General features: G+C 52.8%; 1 protein-coding gene across 4 annotated transcripts in view; it reads left to right on the top strand.

The window, feature by feature from the left end:
* Positions 1-27,520, top strand: part of VPS36 (vacuolar protein sorting 36 homolog) — a 49,225-nt gene that overhangs the window by 3,299 nt on the left and 18,406 nt on the right. For 2 of the 4 annotated variants that reach the window (XM_076056602.1, XM_076056601.1), the window contains exons 3-6: positions 220-293; positions 5,316-5,445; positions 6,452-6,526; positions 17,026-17,130. In XM_076056602.1, the coding sequence (XP_075912717.1) occupies positions 220-293; positions 5,316-5,445; positions 6,452-6,526; positions 17,026-17,130 (384 nt within the window). The remainder of the gene's footprint in view (positions 1-219; positions 294-5,315; positions 5,446-6,451; positions 6,527-17,025; positions 17,131-27,520) is intronic. The other 2 variants (XM_076056604.1, XM_076056603.1) reach the window with 2 other exon arrangements.

The following is a 27,520-nucleotide window of genomic DNA, read 5'->3' as shown; positions in this document are numbered from 1 at the left end:
CACCACCACCAGCACCATCACCACCATCACCATCACCACCATCATCACCACCACCAGCACCACCAGCACCATCACCACCATCACCATCACCACCATTACCATCACCACCATCATCACCACCACCAGCACCATCATCACGGCGCTGCTGCTTGCTAGCAGCAGCGCCTTGCCCACCAGTGTGGCGAAGGCTACACGGGGGACCTTTGTCTGTGTGTGCAGGAGTGCGTGATCAGCCTCCCCCTCTCCCTCATCCTCTCCGTCGAGGAGGAGCTGCCGCCGCTCATCAGCAACAGGTGACGTCGCCGTGACGTCACTGTGACGTCGCCGTGACGTCGCCGTGACGTCACGGCGACGTCACTCTCTCTGCAGCCACCGTCATCGTCATCACCTTCATCATTATCACCATCATCATCATCACCGTCATCATCGTCATCACCGTCATCATCATCACCGCCATCATCATCACCGCCATCATCGTCACCGTCATCATCACCGTCGTCATCATCACCGTCGTCATCATCATCACCGTCATCATCATCACCGTCGTCATCATCATCGTCATCGTCATCATCATCACCGTCATCATCACCGTCATCATCATCACCGTCATCATCACCGTCATCATCGTCATCATCATCACCGTCATCATCATCACTTTCATCACCATCATCACTTTCATCATCGTCATCATCATCACCGCCATCATCATCACCGCCATCATCGTCACCGTCATCATCACCGTCGTCATCATCACCGTCGTCATCATCATCACCGTCATCATCATCACCGTCATCATCATCATCGTCATCGTCATCATCATCACCGTCATCATCACCGTCATCATCATCACCGTCATCATCACCGTCATCATCGTCATCATCATCACCGTCATCATCATCACTTTCATCACCATCATCACTTTCATCATCGTCATCATCATCACCATCATCATCATCACTTTCATCACCGTCATCACTTTCATCATCGTCATCATCATCACCGTCATCAGGGGCGGAGCCAGGGGGCGGGGGGTGGTGACGGGGGTGGTGACATTCTGTGTGTAAGTGTGCGACACTCGGTCTGGAGGACTCCGTGACAACTGCACTGTCAGAGCGTGTCACCAAACCGATGGCGTCTAAGTTCAACAGCCTGACTCTCTCTCTAAATCATTCTCGATATTAACATTTGTTGTTGATTGTCACCCCGGCCTGAAATCCTGGCTCCGCCCCTGACTGTCATCATCATCACCGTCATTATCATCACCGTCATCATCATCACTTTCATCATCATCACCTTCATCATCGTCATCATCATCACCATCATCATCATCACCTTCATCATCGTCATCATCATCACCGTCATCATCATCACCGTCATCATCATCATCACCGTCATCATCGTCACCGTCACCATCATCATCACCGTCATCATCATCACCATCATCATCACCGTCATCATCATCATCACCGTCATCATCATCATCACCGTCATCATCATCACCGTCTTCATCATCACTTTCATCATCATCACCTTCATCATCGTCATCATCATCACCGTCATCATCATCATCATCACCTTCATCATCGTCATCATCATCATCGTCATCATCATCATCACCGTCATCATCGTCATCATTATCACCGTCATCATCGTCATCATCATCATCGTCATCATCATCGTCATCATCACCGTCATCATCGTCATCATTATCACCGTCATCATCGTCATCATCATCACCGTCATCATCATCGTCATCATCATCACCTTCATCATCGTCATCACCGTCATCATCATCGTCATCATCATCGTCATCATTGTCATCATCACCGTCATCATTGTCACTGTCATCATCGTCATCATCATAACCTTCATCATGACCTCCTGTGTACCAAGCGAGGTAGTCAACATCTCTCAGTGGCTGGGATCGAACCCACGACCTCCTGCGTACCAGGCGAGGTAGTCAACATCTCTCAGTGTCTGGGATTGAACCCACGTCCTCCTGTGTACCAGGCGAGGTAGTCAACATCTCTCAGTGTCTGGGATTGAACCCACGATCTCCTGCGTACCAGGCGAGGTAGTCAACATATCTCAGTGTCTGGGATTGAACCCACGCCCTCCTGTGTACCAGGCGAGGTAGTCAACATCTATCAGTGTCTGGGCTTGAACCCACGACCTCCTGTGTACCAAGCGAGGTAGTCAACATCTCTCAGTGTCTTCGATCGAACCCACGACCTCCTGCGCACCAGGCGAGGTAGTCAACATCTCTCAGTGTCTGGGATTGAACCCACGACCTCCTGTGTACCAGGCGAGGTGTTCAACATCTCTCAGTGTCTGGGATCGAACCCACGACCTCCTGCGTACCAGGCGAGGTAGTCAACATCTCTCAGTGTCTGGGATTGAACCCACGACCTCCTGTGTACCAGGCGAGGTAGTCAACATCTCTCAGTGTCTGGGATTGAACCCACGACCTGCTGTGTACCAGGCGAGGTAGTCAACATATCTCAGTGTCTGGGATTGAACCCACGACCTCCTGTGTACCAGGCGAGGTAGTCAACATCTCTCAGTGTCAGGGATTGAACCCACGACCTCCTGCGTACCAGGCGAGGTAGTCAACATCTCTCAGTGTCTGGGATTGAACCCACGACCTCCTGCGTACCAGGCGAGGTAGTCAACATCTCTCAGTGTCTGGGATTGAACCCACGACCTCCTGCGTACCAGGCGGGGTAGTCAACATCTCTCAGTGTCTGGGATTGAACCCACGATCTCCTGCGTACCAGGCGAGGTAGTCAACATCTCTCAGCGTCTGGGATTAAACCCACGACCTCCTGTGTACCAGGCGAGGTAGTCAACATCTCTCAGTGTCTGTGATCGAACCCACGATCTCCTGCGTACCAGGCGAGGTGGTCAACATCTCTCAGTGTCTGGGATTGAACCCACGACCTCCTGTGTACCAGGCAAAGTAGTCAACATCTCTCAGTGTCTGGGATTGAACCCACGACCTCCTGTGTACCAGGCGAGGTAGTAAACATCTCTCAGTGTCTGGGATTGAACCCAGGACCTCCTGCGTACCAGGCGAGGTAGTCAACATCTCTCAGTGTCTGGGATTAAACCCACGACCTCCTGTGTACCAGGCGAGGTAGTCAACATCTCTCAGTGTCTGGGATTGAACCCACGACCTCATGTGTACCAGGCGAGGTAGTCAACATCTCTCAGTGTCTGGGATTGAACCCACGACCTCCTGCGTACCAGGCGAGGTAGTCAACATATCTCAGTGTCTGGGATCGAACCCACGACCTCCTGTGTACTAGGCGAGGTAGTCAACATCTCTCAGTGTCTGGGATTGAACCCACGACCTCCTGTGTACCAGGCGAGGTAGTCAACATCTCTCAGTGTCTGGGATTAAACCCACGACCTCCTGTGTACCAGGCGAGGTAGTCAACATCTCTCAGTGTCTGGGATTGAACCCACGACCTCCTGTGTACCAGGCGAGGTAGTCAACATCTCTCAGTGTCTGGGATTGAACCCACGACCTCCTGCGTACCAGGCGAGGTAGTCAACATCTCTCAGTGTCTGGGATCGAACCCACGACCTCCTGTGTACTAGGCGAGGTAGTCAACATCTCTCAGTGTCTGGGATTGAACCCACGACCTCCTGTGTACCAGGCGAGGGAGTCAACATCTCTCAGTGTCTGGGATTAAACCCACGACCTCCTGTGTACCAGGCGAGGTAGTCAACATCTCTCAGTGTCTGGGATTGAACCCACGACCTCCTGTGTACCAGGCGAGGTAGTCAACATCTCTCAGTGTCTGGGATTGAACCCACGACCTCCTGCGTACCAGGAGAGGTAGTCAACATCTCTCAGTGTCTGGGATTGAACCCACGACCTCCTGCGTACCAGGCGAGGTAGTCAACATATCTCAGTGTCTGGGATTGAACCCACGCCCTCCTGTGTACCAGGCGAGGTAGTCAACATCTATCAGTGTCTGGGCTTGAACCCACGACCTCCTGTGTACCAAGCGAGGTAGTCAACATCTCTCAGTGTCTTCGATCGAACCCACGACCTCCTGCGCACCAGGCGAGGTAGTCAACATCTCTCAGTGTCTGGGATTGAACCCACGACCTCCTGTGTACCAGGCGAGGTGTTCAACATCTCTCAGTGTCTGGGATCGAACCCACGACCTCCTGCGTACCAGGCGAGGTAGTCAACATCTCTCAGTGTCTGGGATTGAACCCACGACCTCCTGTGTACCAGGCGAGATAGTCAACATCTCTCAGTGTCTGGGATTGAACCCACGACCTGCTGTGTACCAGGCGAGGTAGTCAACATATCTCAGTGTCTGGGATTGAACCCACGACCTCCTGTGTACCAGGCGAGGTAGTCAACATCTCTCAGTGTCAGGGATTGAACCCACGACCTCCTGTGTACCAGGCGAGGTAGTCAACATCTCTCAGTGTCTGTGATCGAACCCACGATCTCCTGCGTACCAGGCGAGGTGGTCAACATCTCTCAGTGTCTGGGATTGAACCCACGACCTCCTGTGTACCAGGCAAAGTAGTCAACATCTCTCAGTGTCTGGGATTGAACCCACGACCTCCTGTGTACCAGGCGAGGTAGTAAACATCTCTCAGTGTCTGGGATTGAACCCACGACCTCCTGCGTACCAGGCGAGGTAGTCAACATCTCTCAGTGTCTGGGATTAAACCCACGACCTCCTGTGTACCAGGCGAGGTAGTCAACATCTCTCAGTGTCTGGGATTGAACCCACGACCTCCTGTGTACCAGGCGAGGTAGTCAACATCTCTCAGTGTCTGGGATTGAACCCACGACCTCCTGCGTACCAGGCGAGGTAGTCAACATATCTCAGTGTCTGGGATCGAACCCACGACCTCCTGTGTACTAGGCGAGGTAGTCAACATCTCTCAGTGTCTGGGATTGAACCCACGACCTCCTGTGTACCAGGCGAGGTAGTCAACATCTCTCAGTGTCTGGGATTAAACCCACGACCTCCTGTGTACCAGGCGAGGTAGTCAACATCTCTCAGTGTCTGGGATTGAACCCACGACCTCCTGTGTACCAGGCGAGGTAGTCAACATCTCTCAGTGTCTGGGATTGAACCCACGACCTCCTGTGTACCAGGCGAGGTAGTCAACATCTCTCAGTGTCTGGGATTGAACCCACGACCTCCTGTGTACCAGGCGAGGTAGTCAACATCTCTCAGTGTCTGGGATTGAACCCACGACCTCCTGTGTACCAGGCGAGGTAGTCAACATCTCTCAGTGTCTGGGATTGAACCCACGACCTCTGCACTGTGCAGCAGCCCCAAGTTGTTGCTGCGGCTGTCCGGGGCCGGCGTGGAGGGAGCGGCCGCCGCCCTTGGAGGGCCATACGGGAGCAGCCGGCACGACGCCGTGAGGGCCTCCTTCAGGCAGCACGGCCACACTCAGGCACGGCGGCAGTGACGGCACCGGCGTCAACACCGTCAGCACCACCACCACCAACATCAACACCACCAACATCATCATCATCAACATCATCATCAACATCACCGTCAGCACCACCACCACCAACATCAACATCACCAACATCATCAACACCAACATCATCATCAACACCACCACCACCACCACCGCCGTCAACACCGTCAGCAGCACCACCGTCATCAACATCATCAACACCAACATCACCACCACCACCATCAACATCATCACCAACATCACCGTCATCACCATCAACATCATCACCAACATCATCATCACCACCAGCATCAACACCACCACCGTCATCACCACCACCACCGTCATCACCATCACCGTCATCACCACCACCATCATCAACACCATCACCACCACCATCATCAACACCACCACCGTCATCAACACCACCATCATCAACACCATCACCACCACCATCATCATCATCACCAACATCATCATCATCAACATCACCACCACCACCGTCATCACCACCACCACCGTCATCACCACCACCACCACCGTCAACACCACCGTCAACACCACCACCGTCAACATCATCACCACTACCACCACCACCCTTATCATCACCACCACCACCGTTATCATCACCACCACCACCGTCAACATCATCACCACTACCACCACCACCGTCAACATCATCACCACTACCACCACCACCGTTATCATCACCACCACCACCGTTATCATCACCACCATCACCACCACCATCACCGTCATCACCACCACCACCATCATCACCACCACCACCATCACCACCACCATCACCATCATCACCACCATCACCACCATCACCACCATCACCACCACCACCATCACCACCACCACCATCACCACCATCACCACCACCACCATCACCACCATCACCACCACCATCACCACCACCATCACCATCATCACCACCACCACCATCACCACCACCATCACCACCATCACCTTGTGTGTGTTTGGAGTGCAGTTCCTGCGGAGGCTGCAAGAGGCTCTGGCTCAGAAGCTGTGGCAGAAACTTCCAGACACGGAGACACGTGGACAGGTGAGACACACACACAGACAGGTGAGACACACACACACAGGTGAGACACACATACACAGGTGAGACACACACACACAGACACACACACACACACACACAGGTGAGACACACACACAGGTGAGACACACAGACACACACACACAGGTGAGACACACAGAGACAGGTGAGACACACACAGGTGAGACAGACAGACACACAGGTGAGACACACACACACAGGTGAGACACACACACAGGTGAGACATACAGAGACACACACATACAGGTGAGACACACACACAGGTGACACACACAGAGACACAGGTGAGACATACAGAGACACACACATACAGGTGAGACACACACACACAGGTGACACACACAGAGACACAGGTGAGACATACAGAGACACACACATACAGGTGAGACACACACACACAGGTGAGACATACAGAGCCACACACACAGGTGAGACACACACACAGGTGACACACACATACAGGTGTGACACACAGAGACACACACACAGGTGTGACACACAGAGACACACACACACAGGTGAGACACACACACAGGTGACACACACATACAGGTGTGACACACAGAGACACACACACAGGTGAGACACACACACAGGTGACACACACACACACAGGTGTGACACACAGAGACACACACACAGGTGAGACACACACACAGGTAAAACACACACACAGGTGAGACACACACACAGACAGGTGAGACACACACACAGGTGAGACACACACACAGGTGAGACACACAGAGACACAGGTGAGACACACACACAGGTGAGACACACACACAGGTGAGACACACACACAGGTGAGACACACAGAGACACAGGTGAGACACACACACAGGTGAGACACACACACAGACAGGTGAGACACACAGAGACAGGTGAGACACACACACACAGGTGAGACACACACACAGACAGGTGAGACACACAGAGACAGGTGAGACACACACACACAGGTGAGACACACACACAGACAGGTGAGACACACAGAGACAGGTGAGACACACAGACACACAGGTGAGACACACACACAGGTGAGACACACACAGAGACACACACACACAGGTGAGACACACACACAGGTGAGACACACACAGAGACACACACACACAGGTGAGACACACACACAGGTGAGACATACAGAGACACACACAGAGACACACACACACAGGTGAGACACACACACAGGTGAGACATACAGAGACACACACAGAGACACACACACACAGACACACATACAGGTGAGACACACACACACAGGTGAGACACACACATACAGGTGAGACACACACACACAGGTGAGACACACACACAGGTGAGACACACACACAGGTGAGACACAGACATACAGGTGAGACACACACACAGGTGAGACACACACACACAGGTGAGACACACACACACACAGGTGAGACACACACATACAGGTGAGACACACACACACACACACAGGTGAGACACACACAAACAGGTGAGACACACACACAGGTGAGACACACACACAGGTGAGACACACACATACAGGTGAGACACACACACAGGTGAGACACACACACACAGGTGAGACACACAGAGACACACACACAGGTGAGACACACACACAGGTGAGACACACACACACAGGTGAGACACACACACAGGTGAGACACACACACAGACACACACACACAGGTGAGACACACACACAGGTGAGACACACACACAGAGACACACACACAGGTGAGACACACACAGGTGAGACACACAGAGACACACACAGGTGAGATACACACACACAGACAGGTGAGACACACACACAGGTGAGACACACACACACAGGTGAGACACACACACAGACACACACACACACAGGTGAGACAGACAGAGACACACACACAGGTGAGACACACACACAGGTGAGACACACAGAGACACACACACATACACAGGTGAGATACACAGAGACACACACACACAGGTGAGACACACAGGTGAGACACACAGACACACACACAGGTGAGACACACACACAGACACACACACACACACAGGTGAGACAGACAGAGACACACACACACAGGTGAGACACACACACAGGTGAGACACACAGAGACACACACACATACACAGGTGAGATACACAGAGACACACACACACAGGTGAGACACACACACACAGGTGAGACACACAGGTGAGACACACAGACACACACACACAGGTGAGACACACACACAGACACACACACACACACAGGTGAGACACACACACAGGTGAGACACACACACACAGGTGAGACACACACACAGGTGAGACACACACAGAGACACACACACACAGGTGAGACACACAGAGACACACACACAGGTGAGACACACACACAGGTGAGACACACAGACACACAGGTGAGACACACACACAGGTGAGACACACACACACAGGTGAGACACACACACACAGGTGAGACACACACACAGGTGAGACACACAGACACACAGGTGAGACACACACACACAGGTGAGACACACACACAGACAGGTGAGACACACAGAGACAGGTGAGACACACACACACAGGTGAGACACACACACAGACAGGTGAGACACACACACACAGGTGAGACACACACACAGGTGAGACACACAGACACACAGGTGAGACACACACACAGGTGAGACACACACACACAGGTGAGACACACACACACAGGTGAGACACACACACAGGTGAGACACACAGACACACAGGTGACACACACACACAGGTGAGACACACACACAGACAGGTGAGACACACAGAGACAGGTGAGACACACACACACAGGTGAGACACACACACAGACAGGTGAGACACACAGAGACAGGTGAGACACACAGACACACAGGTGAGACACACACACAGGTGAGACACACACAGAGACACACACACACAGGTGAGACACACACACAGGTGAGACACACACAGAGACACACACACACAGGTGAGACACACACACAGGTGAGACATACAGAGACACACACAGAGACACACACAGACACACATACAGGTGAGACACACACACACAGGTGAGACACACACATACAGGTGAGAAACACACACACAGGTGAGACACACACACAGGTGAGACACACACACAGGTGAGACACACACACAGGTGAGACACACACATACAGGTGAGACACACACACAGGTGAGACACACACACAGGTGAGACACACAGAGACACACACACAGGTGAGACACACACACAGGTGAGACACACACACAGGTGAGACACACACACACAGGTGAGACACACACACAGGTGAGACACACACACAGACACACACACACAGGTGAGACACACACACAGGTGAGACACACACACAGAGACACACACAGACAGGTGAGACACACACACAGGTGAGACACACACACACAGGTGAGACACACACACAGACACACACACACACACAGGTGAGACACACACAGGTGAGACACACACACAGGTGAGACACACACACACACACAGGTGAGACACACAGGTGAGACACACAGACACACACACACAGGTGAGACACACACACAGACACACACACACACACAGGTGAGACAGACAGAGACACACACACACAGGTGAGACACACAGAGACACACACACATACACAGGTGAGATACACAGAGACACACACACACAGGTGAGACACACACACACAGGTGAGATACACACAGGTGAGACACACAGACAGGTGAGACACACACACACAGGTGAGACACACAGAGACACACACACAGGTGAGACACACAGAGACACACACACAGGTGAGACACACACACACAGGTGAGACACACACAGACAGGTGAGACACACAGGTGAGACACACACAGAGACACACACACACAGGTGAGACACACAGAGACACACACACAGGTGAGACACACACACAGGTGAGACACACAGACACACAGGTGAGACACACACACAGGTGAGACACACACACACAGGTGAGACACACACACACAGGTGAGACACACACACAGGTGAGACACACAGACACACAGGTGAGACACACACACAGGTGAGACACACACACAGACAGGTGAGACACACAGAGACAGGTGAGACACACACACACAGGTGAGACACACACACAGACAGGTGAGACACACAGAGACAGGTGAGACACACACACACAGGTGAGACACACACACAGACAGGTGAGACACACACACACAGGTGAGACACACACACAGGTGAGACACACAGACACACAGGTGAGACACACACACAGGTGAGACACACACACACAGGTGAGACACACACACACAGGTGAGACACACACACAGGTGAGACACACAGACACACAGGTGACACACACACACAGGTGAGACACACACACAGACAGGTGAGACACACAGAGACAGGTGAGACACACACACACACAGGTGAGACACACACACAGACAGGTGAGACACACAGAGACAGGTGAGACACACACACACAGGTGAGACACACACACAGACAGGTGAGACACACAGAGACAGGTGAGACACACAGACACACAGGTGAGACACACACACAGGTGAGACACACACAGAGACACACACACACAGGTGAGACACACACACAGGTGAGACACACACAGAGACACACACACACAGGTGAGACACACACACAGGTGAGACATACAGAGACACACACAGAGACACACACAGACACACATACAGGTGAGACACACACACACAGGTGAGACACACACACACAGGTGAGACACACACATACAGGTGAGACACACACACACAGGTGAGACACACACACAGGTGAGACACAGACATACAGGTGAGACACACACACAGGTGAGACACACACACACAGGTGAGACACACACACAGGTGAGACACACACATACAGGTGAGACACACACACACACAGGTGAGACACACACAAACAGGTGAGACACACACACAGGTGAGACACACACACAGGTGAGACACACACACAGGTGAGACACACACACACAGGTGAGACACACACACAGGTGAGACACACACACAGACACACACACACAGGTGAGACACACACACAGGTGAGACACACACACAGAGACACACACACAGGTGAGACACACACAGGTGAGATACACAGAGACACACACAGGTGAGACACACACACAGGTGAGACACACACACAGGTGAGACACACAGAGACACACACACAGGTGAGACACACACACAGGTGAGACACACACAGAGACACACACACACAGGTGAGACACACAGAGACACACACACACAGGTGAGACACACAGACACACACACACAGGTGAGATACACACAGGTGAGACACACAGACAGGTGAGACACACACACACAGGTGAGACACACAGAGACACACACACAGGTGAGACACACAGAGACACACACTCAGGTGAGACACACACACACAGGTGAGACACACACAGACAGGTGAGACACACAGGTGAGACACACACAGAGACACACACACAGGTGAGACACACAGAGACACACACACAGGTGAGACACACACACAGGTGAGACACACACATACAGGTGAGACACACACAGAGACACATACAGGTGAGACACACAGAGACACACACACAGGTGAGACACACACACAGGTGAGACACACACACAGAGACACACACACAGGTGAGACACACAGAGACACACACACAGGTGAGACACACACACAGGTGAGACACAGAGACAGGTGAGACACACACACAGGTGAGACACACAGAGACACACATACAGGTGAGACACACAGAGACACACACACAGAGACACACACACAGGTGAGACACACACACACACACAGAGACACACACACAGGTGAGACACACACACAGGTGAGACACACACACACAGGTGAGACACACACAAACAGGTGAGACACACACACAGGTGAGACACACACACAGGTGAGACACACACACACAGGTGAGACACACACATACAGGTGAGACACACACACAGGTGAGACACACACACAGGTGAGACACACAGAGACACACACACAGGTGAGACACACACACAGGTGAGACACACACACAGGTGAGACACACACACACAGGTGAGACACACACACAGGTGAGACACACACACAGACACACACACACAGGTGAGACACACACACAGGTGAGACACACACACAGAGACACACACACAGGTGAGACACACACAGGTGAGACAGGTGAGACACACACACAGGTGAGACACACACACACAGGTGAGACACACACACAGACACACACACACACACAGGTGAGACAGACAGAGACACACACACACAGGTGAGACACACACAGGTGAGACACACACACAGGTGAGACACACAGAGACACACACACATACACAGGTGAGATACACAGAGACACACACACACAGGTGAGACACACACACACAGGTGAGACACACAGGTGAGACACACAGACACACACACAGGTGAGACACACACACAGACACACACACACACACAGGTGAGACAGACAGAGACACACACACACAGGTGAGACACACACACAGGTGAGACACACAGACACACACACACAGGTGAGACACACAGACACACACACAGGTGAGACACACACACAGACACACACACACACAGGTGAGACAGACAGAGACACACACACACAGGTGAGACACACACACAGGTGAGACACACACACAGGTGAGACACACACACACATACAGGTGAGACACACAGAGACACACACACAGGTGAGACACACACAGGTGAGACACACACACACAGGTGAGACACACACACAGGTGAGACACACACAGAGACACACACACACAGGTGAGACACACAGAGACACACACACAGGTGAGATACACACAGGTGAGACACACAGACAGGTGAGACACACAGAGACACACACACAGGTGAGACACACAGAGACACACACACAGGTGAGACACACACACACAGGTGAGACACACACAGACAGGTGAGACACACAGGTGAGACACACACAGAGACACACACACACAGGTGAGACACACAGAGACACACACACAGGTGAGACACACACACAGGTGAGACACACATACAGGTGAGACACACACAGAGACACATACAGGTGAGACACACAGAGACACACACACAGGTGAGACACACATACAGGTGAGACACACACACAGGTGAGACACACACACACAGGTGAGACACACACACAGACACACACACACACACACACAGGTGAGACAGACAGAGACACACACACACAGGTGAGACACACACAGGTGAGACACACACACAGGTGAGACACACAGAGACACACACACATACACAGGTGAGATACACAGAGACACACACACACAGGTGAGACACACAGGTGAGACACACAGACACACACACAGGTGAGACACACACACAGACACACACACACACAGGTGAGACAGACAGAGACACACACACACAGGTGAGACACACACACAGGTGAGACACACAGAGACACACACACATACACAGGTGAGATACACAGAGACACACACACACAGGTGAGACACACACACACAGGTGAGACACACACAGAGACACACAGGTGAGACACACAGAGACACACACACACAGGTGAGACACACACACAGGTGAGACACACACACAGGTGAGACACACAGACACACACACAGGTGAGACACACACACAGGTGAGACAGACAGAGACACACACACACAGGTGAGACACACACAGGTGAGACACACACACAGGTGAGACACACACACAGGTGAGACACACACACACATACAGGTGAGACACACAGAGACACACACACAGGTGAGACACACACAGGTGAGACACACACACAGGTGAGACACACACAGACAGGTGAGACACACAGAGACACACACACAGGTGAGACACACACACAGGTGAGACACACACAGAGACACACACACACAGGTGAGACACACAGAGACGCACACACAGGTGAGATACACACAGGTGAGACACACAGACAGGTGAGACACACAGAGACACACACACAGGTGAGACACACAGAGACACACACACAGGTGAGACACACACACACAGGTGAGACACACACAGACAGGTGAGACACACAGGTGAGACACACACAGAGACACACACACAGGTGAGACACACAGAGACACACACACAGGTGAGACACACACACAGGTGAGACACACACATACAGGTGAGACACACACAGAGACACATACAGGTGAGACACACAGAGACACACACACAGGTGAGACACACATACAGGTGAGACACACACACAGGTGAGACACACACACACAGGTGAGACACACAGAGACACACACACACAGAGACACACACACACACAGGTGAGACACACAGAGACACACACACAGGTGAGACACACACACAGGTGAGACACACAGAGACACACACACAGGTGAGACACACACACACAGGTGAGACACAGAGACAGGTGTTACACACACACAGGTGAGACACACAGAGACACACATACAGAGACACACACACAGGTGAGACACACACACAGAGACACACATACAGGTGAGACACACAGAGACACACACACAGAGACACACACACAGGTGAGACACACACACACACACAGAGACACACATACAGGTGAGACACACAGAGACACACACACAGGTGAGACACACACAGGTGACACACACACACACAGGTAAGACACACACACACACACAGGTGACACACACACACAGGTAAGACACACACACACACACAGGTGAGATACACACAGGTGAGACACACAGACAGGTGAGACACACACACACACAGGTGAGACACACACAGACAGGTGAGACACACACAGGTGAGACACACACAGACAGGTGAGACACAGAGACACACACACAGGTGAGACACACGCACAGGTGAGACACACAGAGACACACACACACAGGTGAGACACACACACAGGTGAGACACACACACACAGGTGAGACACACACACACAGGTGAGACACACACACAGGTGAGACACACACAGACAGGTGAGACACACAGAGACACACACACACAGACACACACACAGGTGAGACACACACAGGTGAGACACACACACAGGTGAGACACACAGAGACACACACACACAGGTGAGACACACACACACAGGTGAGACACACACAGAGACACACACACACAGGTGAGACACACAGAGACACACACACAGGTGAGACACACACACAGGTGAGACACACACACAGGTGAGACACACACACAGGTGAGACACACACAGACAGGTGAGACACACAGAGACACACACACACAGACACACACACAGGTGAGACACACACACAGGTGAGACACACACATACAGGTGAGACACACACAGAGACACATACAGGTGAGACACACACATACAGGTGAGACACACACAGAGACACATACAGGTGAGACACACAGAGACACACACACAGGTGAGACACACACACACAGAGACACACACACACAGGTGAGGCACACACACACACAGGTGAGACACACAGAGACACACACACACAGAGACACACACACACAGAGACACACACACACAGGTGAGACACACAGAGACACACACACAGGTGAGACACACACACAGGTGAGACACACAGAGACACACACACAGGTGAGACACACACAGAGACACACACAGGTGAGACACACACACAGGTGAGACACACAGAGACACACACACAGGTGAGACACACAGAGACACACACACAGGTGAGACACACACAGAGACACACACACAGGTGAGACACACACAGGTGAGACACACAGACAGGTGAGACACACAGAGACACACACAGGTGAGACACACAGACACACACACACACAGGTGAGACACACAGAGACACACACACAGGTGAGACACACACACAGGTGAGACACACAGAGACACACACAGGTGAGACACACAGACACACACACAGGTGACACACACACACAGGTGAGACACACAGAGACACACACACAGAGACACACACAGAGACACACACACAGAGACACACACACAGGTGAGACACACACAGAGACACACACAGAGACACACACAGAGACACACACACAGGTAACACACACACAGAGACACACACACACACAGGTGAGACACACACACAGGTGAGACACACACACAGGTGAGACACACAGAGACACACACACAGACACACACACACAGGTGAGACACACAGACACATGGGGAAAGACACGTGGCTGATGTGGTCATCCTTCCCACCCCTCCCACCCCCGTGCCCCGCCCACCCCTCCCACCCCCATGCCCCTCCCACCCCCGTGCCCCTCCCACCCCCGTGCCCCTCCCACCCCTCCCACCCCCATGCCCCTCCCACCCCTCCCACCCCCATGCCCCTCCCACCCCGCACCCCTCCCATCCCTTACACCCCTCTCACCCCCATGCCCCTCCCACCCCCATGCCCCTCCCACCTTCATGCCCCTCCCACCCCCATGCCCCTCCCACCCCCATGCCCCTCCCACCCCTCCCACCCCCACGTGGTGTCGTGAGCAGCAGCAGCAGCAGCCGCGGGGGGTCCGGGCGCGGGGCGCTGGCATCGTGAGCATTGAGAGGAAGCTCGAGGAGAAGAGGAAAGAGACGGAGAAGCACATCTCAGAGGTGACCATCAACACCACCAACACCACCACCATCATCATCATCACACACTCCTCACCATCATCATCATCAACACCACCATCATCACCATCACACACTCCTCACCATCATCACCACCATCACCATCATCACACACTCCTCACCACCATCACCAACACCACCATCAACACCACCACCAACACCACCATCATCATCATCACCATCACCACCACCATCATCACCAACACCACCACCAACACCACCATCATCATCATCACACACTCCTCACCACCATCATCATCATCACACACTCCTCACCATCATCACCACCATCACCAACACCACCACCATCATCATCATCACACACTCCTCACCATCATCACCACCATCACCAACACCACCACCATCATCATCATCACACACTCCTCACCATCATCACCACCATCACCACCATCACCAACACCACCATCATCACCATCACACACTCCTCACCATCATCACCACCATCACCAACACCACCACCACCACCAACACCATCATCACCATCATCACACACTCCTCACCATCATCACCACCATCACCACCATCACCAACACCACCATCATCACCATCACACACTCCTCACCATCATCACCACCATCACCAACACCACCACCACCACCAACACCATCATCACCAACACCATCATCACCATCACCAACACCACCAACACCAACAACACCAACACCACCATCACCACCATCACACACTCCTCACCACCATCACCATCATCACCACCATCACCATCATCACCAACACCACCAACACCACCACCACCATCATCATCACCACCACCATCACCACCATCACACACTCCTCACCACCATCACCATCATCACCACCATCACCATCATCACCAACACCACCAACACCACCACCACCATCATCATCACCACCACCATCATCACATACTCCTCACCACACACTCCTCACCAACACCACCATCACCAACACCAACACCACCAACACCACCACCACCATCATCACCATCACCATCATCATCATAACCACGACCATCACCATCATCACCATCATCATCAACACCACCATCACACACTCCTCACCACACACTCCTCACCACTACCATCATCACCATCACCAACACCACCATCACCATCATCACCATCATCACACACTCCTCACCAACACCACCACCATCACCAACACCAACACCACCATCATCACCATCACCAACACCAACACCACCAATACCACCACCAACACCACCAACACCACCACCAACACCACCAACACCAACACCACCATCACCATCATCACCAACACCATCACCAACACCAACACCACCATCATCACCATCACCAACACCACCATCATCACCATCATCACCATCATCACCACCATCATCATCATCACCACCATCACCATCATCACCACCATCACCATCACCACCATCACCATCAACACCATCATCACCACCAACACCATCACCACCAACACCACACTCCTCACCACACACTCCTTACCACCATCACCACCACCATCACCACACACTCCTTACCACCATCATCACCACCATCACCAACACCATCATCACCATCATCACCATCACCACCATCACCAACACCATCATCACCACCATCACCAACACCATCATCACCATCATCACCATCAACACCATCACCATCATCATCATCACCATCACCACCAACACCACCACCAACATCACCATCATCACCACCATCACCACCATCATCACCACCATCACCAACACCACCAACACCACCATCACCACCATCATCACCATCATCATCATCACCATCATCACCACACACTCCTCACCACACACTCCTCACCATCATCAACACCACCATCACCATCACCACCATCACCCACTCCTCACCACCATCATCACCACCATCATCATCACCATCACCACTACCATCACCAACACCACCATCACCACCATCACCATCACCACCATCACCCACTCCTCACCACCATCACCATCATCACAACCATCACCATCATCACCACCATCACCATCATCACCATCATCACCATCATCACCACACACTCCTCACCACCACCAACACCACCAACACCACCATCACACACTCCTCACCACCATCACCATCATCATCACCATCACCATCATCACCACACACTCCTCACCATCATCACCATCATCACCATCATCACCATCATCATCATCACCATCATCACCATCATCACCATCACCAACACCACCATCATCACCACCACCATCATCACCATCATCACCACCATCACCATCATCACCATCACCACCATCACCATCAACACCATCATCACCACCAACACCATCACCATCACCACCAACACCACACTCCTCACCACACACTCCTTACCACCATCACCACCACCATCACCACACACTCCTTACCACCATCATCACCACCATCACCAACACCATCATCACCATCATCACCATCACCACCATCACCAACACCATCATCACCACCATCACCAACACCATCATCACCATCAACACCATCACCACCATCATCACCATCATCATCATCACCATCACCACCAACACCACCATCATCACCATCATCACCACCATCACCACCATCATCACCACCATCACCAACACCACCAACACCACCATCATCACCAACACCACCATCACCACCAACACCACCATCACCACCATCATCACCATCATCATCATCATTACCATCACCATCATCACCACACACTCCTCACCACACACTCCTCACCATCACCATCACCACCATCACCCACTCCTCGCCACCATCATCACCACCATCATCATCACCATCACCACTACCATCACCAACACCACCATCACCATCACCACCATCACCATCATCATCACCACCATCACCCACTCCTCACCACCATCACCATCATCACCACCATCACCATCATCACCACCATCACCACCATCACCATCATCACCATCATCACCATCACCATCATCACCACACACTCCTCACCACCACCAACACCACCACCACCAACACCACCATCACACACTCCTCACCACCATCACCATCACCACCAACACCATCACCATCATCACCATCACCACACACTCCTCACCATCATCACCATCATCACCATCATCACCATCATCACCACCATCACCATCACCCACTCCTCACCACCAACATCACCATCATCACCACCATCACCACACACTCCTTACCACCATCACCATCACCACCATCATCACCACCACCATCACCACCATCACCATCATCACACACTCCTCACCACCATCACCACCATCACCATCATCACACACTCCTCACCACCATCATCACCATCACCACCATCACCAACACCACCATCACCATCACCACCATCACCAACACCACCATCACCATCACACACTCCTCACCACCACCATCACCCACTCCTCACCACACACTCCTCACCACCACCACCACCATCATCACCATCATCACCCACTCCTCACCACCATCACCCACTCCTCACCACCCACTCCTCACCACCATCACCATCACCCACTCCTCACCACACACTCCTCACCACCATCGCCATCATCACCCGCTCCTCACCACCATCACCCACTCCTCGCCACCACCCACTCCTCACCACCCACTCCTCACCACCATCACCCACTCCTCACCACCATCACCATCATCACCATCATCACCACCATCACCATCATCACCATCATCACCATCACCATCATCACCACACACTCCTCACCACCACCAACACCACCATCACACACTCCTCACCACCATCACCATCATCATCACCATCACCATCATCACCACACACTCCTCACCATCATCACCATCATCACCATCATCATCATCACCATCATCGCCATCACCAACACCAACACCACCATCATCACCACCACCATCATCACCATCATCACCATCATCACCACCATCACCATCATCACCATCACCACCATCACCATCAACACCATCATCACCACCAACACCATCACCATCACCACCAACACCACACTCCTCACCACACACTCCTTACCACCATCACCACCACCATCACCACACACTCCTTACCACCATCATCACCACCATCACCAACACCATCATCACCATCATCACCATCACCACCATCACCAACACCATCATCACCACCATCACCAACACCATCATCACCATCAACACCATCACCACCATCATCACCATCATCACCATCACCACCAACACCACCACCAACACCACCATCATCACCATCATCACCACCATCACCACCATCATCACCACCATCACCAACACCACCAACACCACCATCATCACCAACACCACCATCATCACCAACACCACCATCATCACCAACACCACCATCACCACCAACACCACCATCACCACCATCACCACCATCATCACCATCATCACCATCACCATCATCACCACACACTCCTCACCACACACTCCTCACCATCACCATCACCACCATCACCCACTCCTCGCCACCATCATCACCACCACCATCATCACCACCACCATCACTACCATCACCAACACCACCATCACCATCACCACCATCACCATCATCATCACCACCATCACCCACTCCTCACCACCATCACCATCATCACCACCATCACCATCATCACCACCATCACCACCATCACCATCATCACCATCACCATCATCACCACACACTCCTCACCACCACCAACACCACCATCACACACTCCTCACCACCATCACCACCAACACCATCACCATCATCACCATCACCACACACTCCTCACCATCATCACCATCATCATCACCATCATCACCATCATCATCATCATCACCATCATCACCACCATCACCATCACCCACTCCTCACCACCAACATCACCATCATCACCACCATCACCACACACTCCTTACCACCATCACCACCATCATCACCACCACCATCACCACCATCACCATCATCACACACTCCTCACCACCATCACCACCATCACCATCATCACACACTCCTCACCACCATCATCACCATCACCACCATCACCAACACCACCATCACCATCACCACCATCACCAACACCACCATCACCATCACACACTCCTCACCACCACCATCACCCACTCCTCACCACACACTCCTCACCACCACCACCACCATCATCACCATCATCACCCACTCCTCACCACCATCACCCACTCCTCACCACCCACTCCTCACCACCATCACCATCACCCACTCCTCACCACACACTCCTCACCACCATCGCCATCATCACCCGCTCCTCACCACCATCACCCACTCCTCGCCACCACCCACTCCTCACCACCCACTCCTCACCACCATCACCCACTCCTCACCACCATCACCATCATCACCATCATCACCACCATCACCATCATCACCATCATCACCATCACCATCATCACCACACACTCCTCACCACCACCAACACCACCATCACACACTCCTCACCACCATCACCATCATCATCACCATCACCATCATCACCACACACTCCTCACCATCATCACCATCATCACCATCATCATCATCACCATCATCGCCATCACCAACACCAACACCACCATCATCACCACCACCATCATCACCATCATCACCATCATCACCACCATCACCATCATCACCATCACCACCATCACCATCAACACCATCATCACCACCAACACCATCACCATCACCACCAACACCACACTCCTCACCACACACTCCTTACCACCATCACCACCACCATCACCACACACTCCTTACCACCATCATCACCACCATCACCAACACCATCATCACCATCATCACCATCACCACCATCACCAACACCATCATCACCACCATCACCAACACCATCATCACCATCAACACCATCACCACCATCATCACCATCATCACCATCACCACCAACACCACCACCAACACCACCATCATCACCATCATCACCACCATCACCACCATCATCACCACCATCACCAACACCACCAACACCACCATCATCACCAACACCACCATCATCACCAACACCACCATCATCACCAACACCACCATCACCACCAACACCACCATCACCACCATCACCACCATCATCACCATCATCACCATCACCACCATCACCACACACTCCTCACCACACACTCCTCACCATCACCATCACCACCATCACCCACTCCTCGCCACCATCATCACCACCATCATCATCACCATCACCACTACCATCACCAACACCACCATCACCATCACCACCATCACCATCATCATCACCACCATCACCCACTCCTCACCACCATCACCATCATCACCACCATCACCATCATCACCACCATCACCACCATCACCATCATCACCATCACCATCATCACCACACACTCCTCACCACCACCAACACCACCATCACACACTCCTCACCACCATCACCACCAACACCATCACCATCATCACCATCACCACACACTCCTCACCATCATCACCATCATCATCACCATCATCACCATCATCATCATCATCACCATCATCACCATCATCACCACCATCACCATCACCCACTCCTCACCACCAACATCACCATCATCACCACCATCACCACACACTCCTTACCACCATCACCATCACCACCATCATCACCACCACCATCACCACCATCACCATCATCACACACTCCTCACCACCATCACCACCATCACCATCATCACACACTCCTCACCACCATCATCACCATCACCACCATCACCAACACCACCATCACCACCATCACCAACACCACCATCACCATCACACACTCCTCACCACCATCATCACCATCACCACCATCACCACCATCATCACCACCATCACCATCATCACCATCATCATCACACACTCCTCACCACCACCATCACCCACTCCTCACCACACACTCCTCACCACCACCATCATCACCATCATCACCCACTCCTCACCACCATCACCCACTCCTCACCACCATCACCCACTCCTCACCACCATCACCCACTCCTCACCACCATCACCATCACCCACTCCTCACCACACACTCCTCACCACCATCGCCATCATCACCCGCTCCTCACCACCATCACCCACTCCTCGCCACCACCCACTCCTCACCACCCACTCCTCACCACCATCACCCACTCCTCACCACCATCACCATCATCACCACCATCACCATCATCACCACCATCACCATCATCACCATCATCACCATCACCATCATCACCACACACTCCTCACCACCACCAACACCACCAACACCACCATCACACACTCCTCACCACCATCACCATCATCATCACCATCACCATCATCACCACACACTCCTCACCATCATCACCATCATCACCATCATCATCATCACCATCATCACCATCACCAACACCAACACCACCATCATCACCACCACCATCATCACCATCATCACCATCATCACCACCATCACCATCATCACCATCACCACCATCACCATCAACACCATCATCACCACCAACACCATCACCATCACCACCAACACCACACTCCTCACCACACACTCCTTACCACCATCACCACCACCATCACCACACACTCCTTACCACCATCATCACCACCATCACCAACACCATCATCACCATCATCACCATCACCACCATCACCAACACCATCATCACCACCATCACCAACACCATCATCACCATCAACACCATCACCACCATCATCACCATCATCATCATCACCATCACCACCAACACCACCACCAACACCACCATCATCACCATCATCACCACCATCACCACCATCATCACCACCATCACCAACACCACCAACACCACCATCATCACCAACACCACCATCACCACCAACACCACCATCACCACCATCACCACCATCATCACCATCATCATCATCACCATCACCATCATCACCACACACTCCTCACCACACACTCCTCACCATCACCATCAACACCATCACCCACTCCTCGCCACCATCATCACCACCATCATCATCACCATCACCACTACCATCACCAACACCACCATCACCATCACCACCATCACCATCATCACCACCATCACCCACTCCTCACCACCATCACCATCATCACCACCATCACCATCATCACCATCATCACCACACACTCCTCACCACCACCAACACCACCACCACCAACACCACCATCACACACTCCTCACCACCATCACCATCACCACCAACACCATCACCATCATCACCATCACCACACACTCCTCACCATCATCACCATCATCACCATCATCATCACCATCATCACCATCATCATCACCATCATCACCATCATCACCACCATCACCATCACCCACTCCTCACCACCAACATCACCATCATCACCACCATCACCACACACTCCTTACCACCATCACCATCACCACCATCATCACCACCACCATCACCACCATCACCATCATCACACACTCCTCACCACCATCACCACCATCACCATCATCACACACTCCTCACCACCATCATCACCATCACCACCATCACCAACACCACCATCACCATCACACACTCCTCACCACCACCATCACCATCACCACCATCATCACCACCACCATCACCACCATCACCATCATCACACACTCCTCACCACCATCATCACCATCACCATCACACACTCCTCACCACCACCATCACCCACTCCTCACCACACACTCCTCACCACCACCACCACCATCATCACCATCATCACCCACTCCTCACCACCATCACCCACTCCTCACCACCCACTCCTCACCACCATCACCATCACCCACTCCTCACCACACACTCCTCACCACCATCGCCATCATCACCCGCTCCTCACCACCATCACCCACTCCTCGCCACCACCCACTCCTCACCACACACTCCTCACCACCACCATCACCGACACCACCATCACCACACACTCCTCACCACCACCATCACCACCCACTCCTCACCACCACCACCCGCTCCTCACCACCACCACCACCACCCACTCCTCACCACCACCCACTCCTCACCACCACCCACTCCTCACCACCACCACCACCACCCACTCCTCACCACCACCACCACCACCCGCTCCTCACCACCACCCACTCCTCACCACCACCACCCGCTCCTCACCACCACCACCACCACCCACTCCTCACCACCACCCACTCCTCACCACCACCCACTCCTCACCACCACCCACTCCTCACCACCACCACTACCCGCTCCTCACCACCCGCTCCTCACCACCACCCACTCCTCACCACCACCCACTCCTCACCACCACCCACTCCTCACCACCACCACCCGCTCCTCACCACCACCACCACCCACTCCTCACCACCACCCACTCCTCACCACCACCCACTCCTCACCACCACCCACTCCTCACCACCACCACTACCCGCTCCTCACCACCCGCTCCTCACCACCACCCACTCACCACCACCCACTCCTCAGCACCCAGTCCTCACCACCACCACCACTACCCGCCTCTCACCACCCACTCCTCACCATCCACTCCTCATCATCCACTCCTCACCACCACTCGCTCCTCACCACCACCCGCTCACCATCCACTCCTCATCATCCACTCCTCACCACCACTCGCTCCTCACCACCACCTGCTCACCACCACCACTGCCCGCCTCTCACCACCCACTCCTCACCACCCGCTCCTCACCACCACTCGCTCCTCACCACCACCCGCTTACCACCACCACCACTACCCGCCTCTCACCACCCACTCCTCACCATCCACTCCTCACCACCACTCGCTCCTCACCACCACCACCCGCTCCTCACCACTTGCTCACCGCTCACTCACTGGGCCCATGCTCTCACCCACCCACTCACTCGCTCATCCCCACTAATACATTCTGTCCCCACCACATCATCGTCATCATCATCGTCATCATCGTCATCATCGTCATCATCATCGTCATCATCATCGTCGTCATCGTCATCATCATCGTCATCATCGTCATCATCATCATTGTCATCATCATTGTCATCATCATCGTCGTCATCGTCATCGTCACCACCACCATCATCATCGTCATCATCGTCATCATCATCGTCGTCATCGTCATCATCATCGTCATCATCGTCGTCATCATCGTCATCATCGTCATCATCATCGTCATCATCGTCATCATCATCGTCGTCATCGTCATCATCATCGTCATCATCGTCATCATCATCATTGTCATCATCATTGTCATCATCATCGTCGTCATCGTCATCGTCACCACCATCATCATCGTCATCATCACCACCATCATCATCGTCACCATCATCATCATCGTCATCATCACCACCATCATCATCGTCATCGTCATCATCATCATCGTCATCATCACCACCATCATCATCGTCATCGTCATCATCATCATCGTCATCATCACCACCATCATCATCGTCACCATCATCATCGTCATCATCATCACCA

Source organism: Petromyzon marinus, chromosome 76 (assembly GCF_048934315.1).
Source record: "Petromyzon marinus isolate PM22_M1 ecotype Great Lakes invasive population chromosome 76, UKy_Petmar_22M1.pri1.0, whole genome shotgun sequence".
NCBI lineage: Eukaryota > Metazoa > Chordata > Hyperoartia > Petromyzontiformes > Petromyzontidae > Petromyzon > Petromyzon marinus.
The sequence above is the reverse complement of the archived record's forward strand: the minus strand, read 5'-3'. Positions and strand labels throughout refer to the sequence as shown.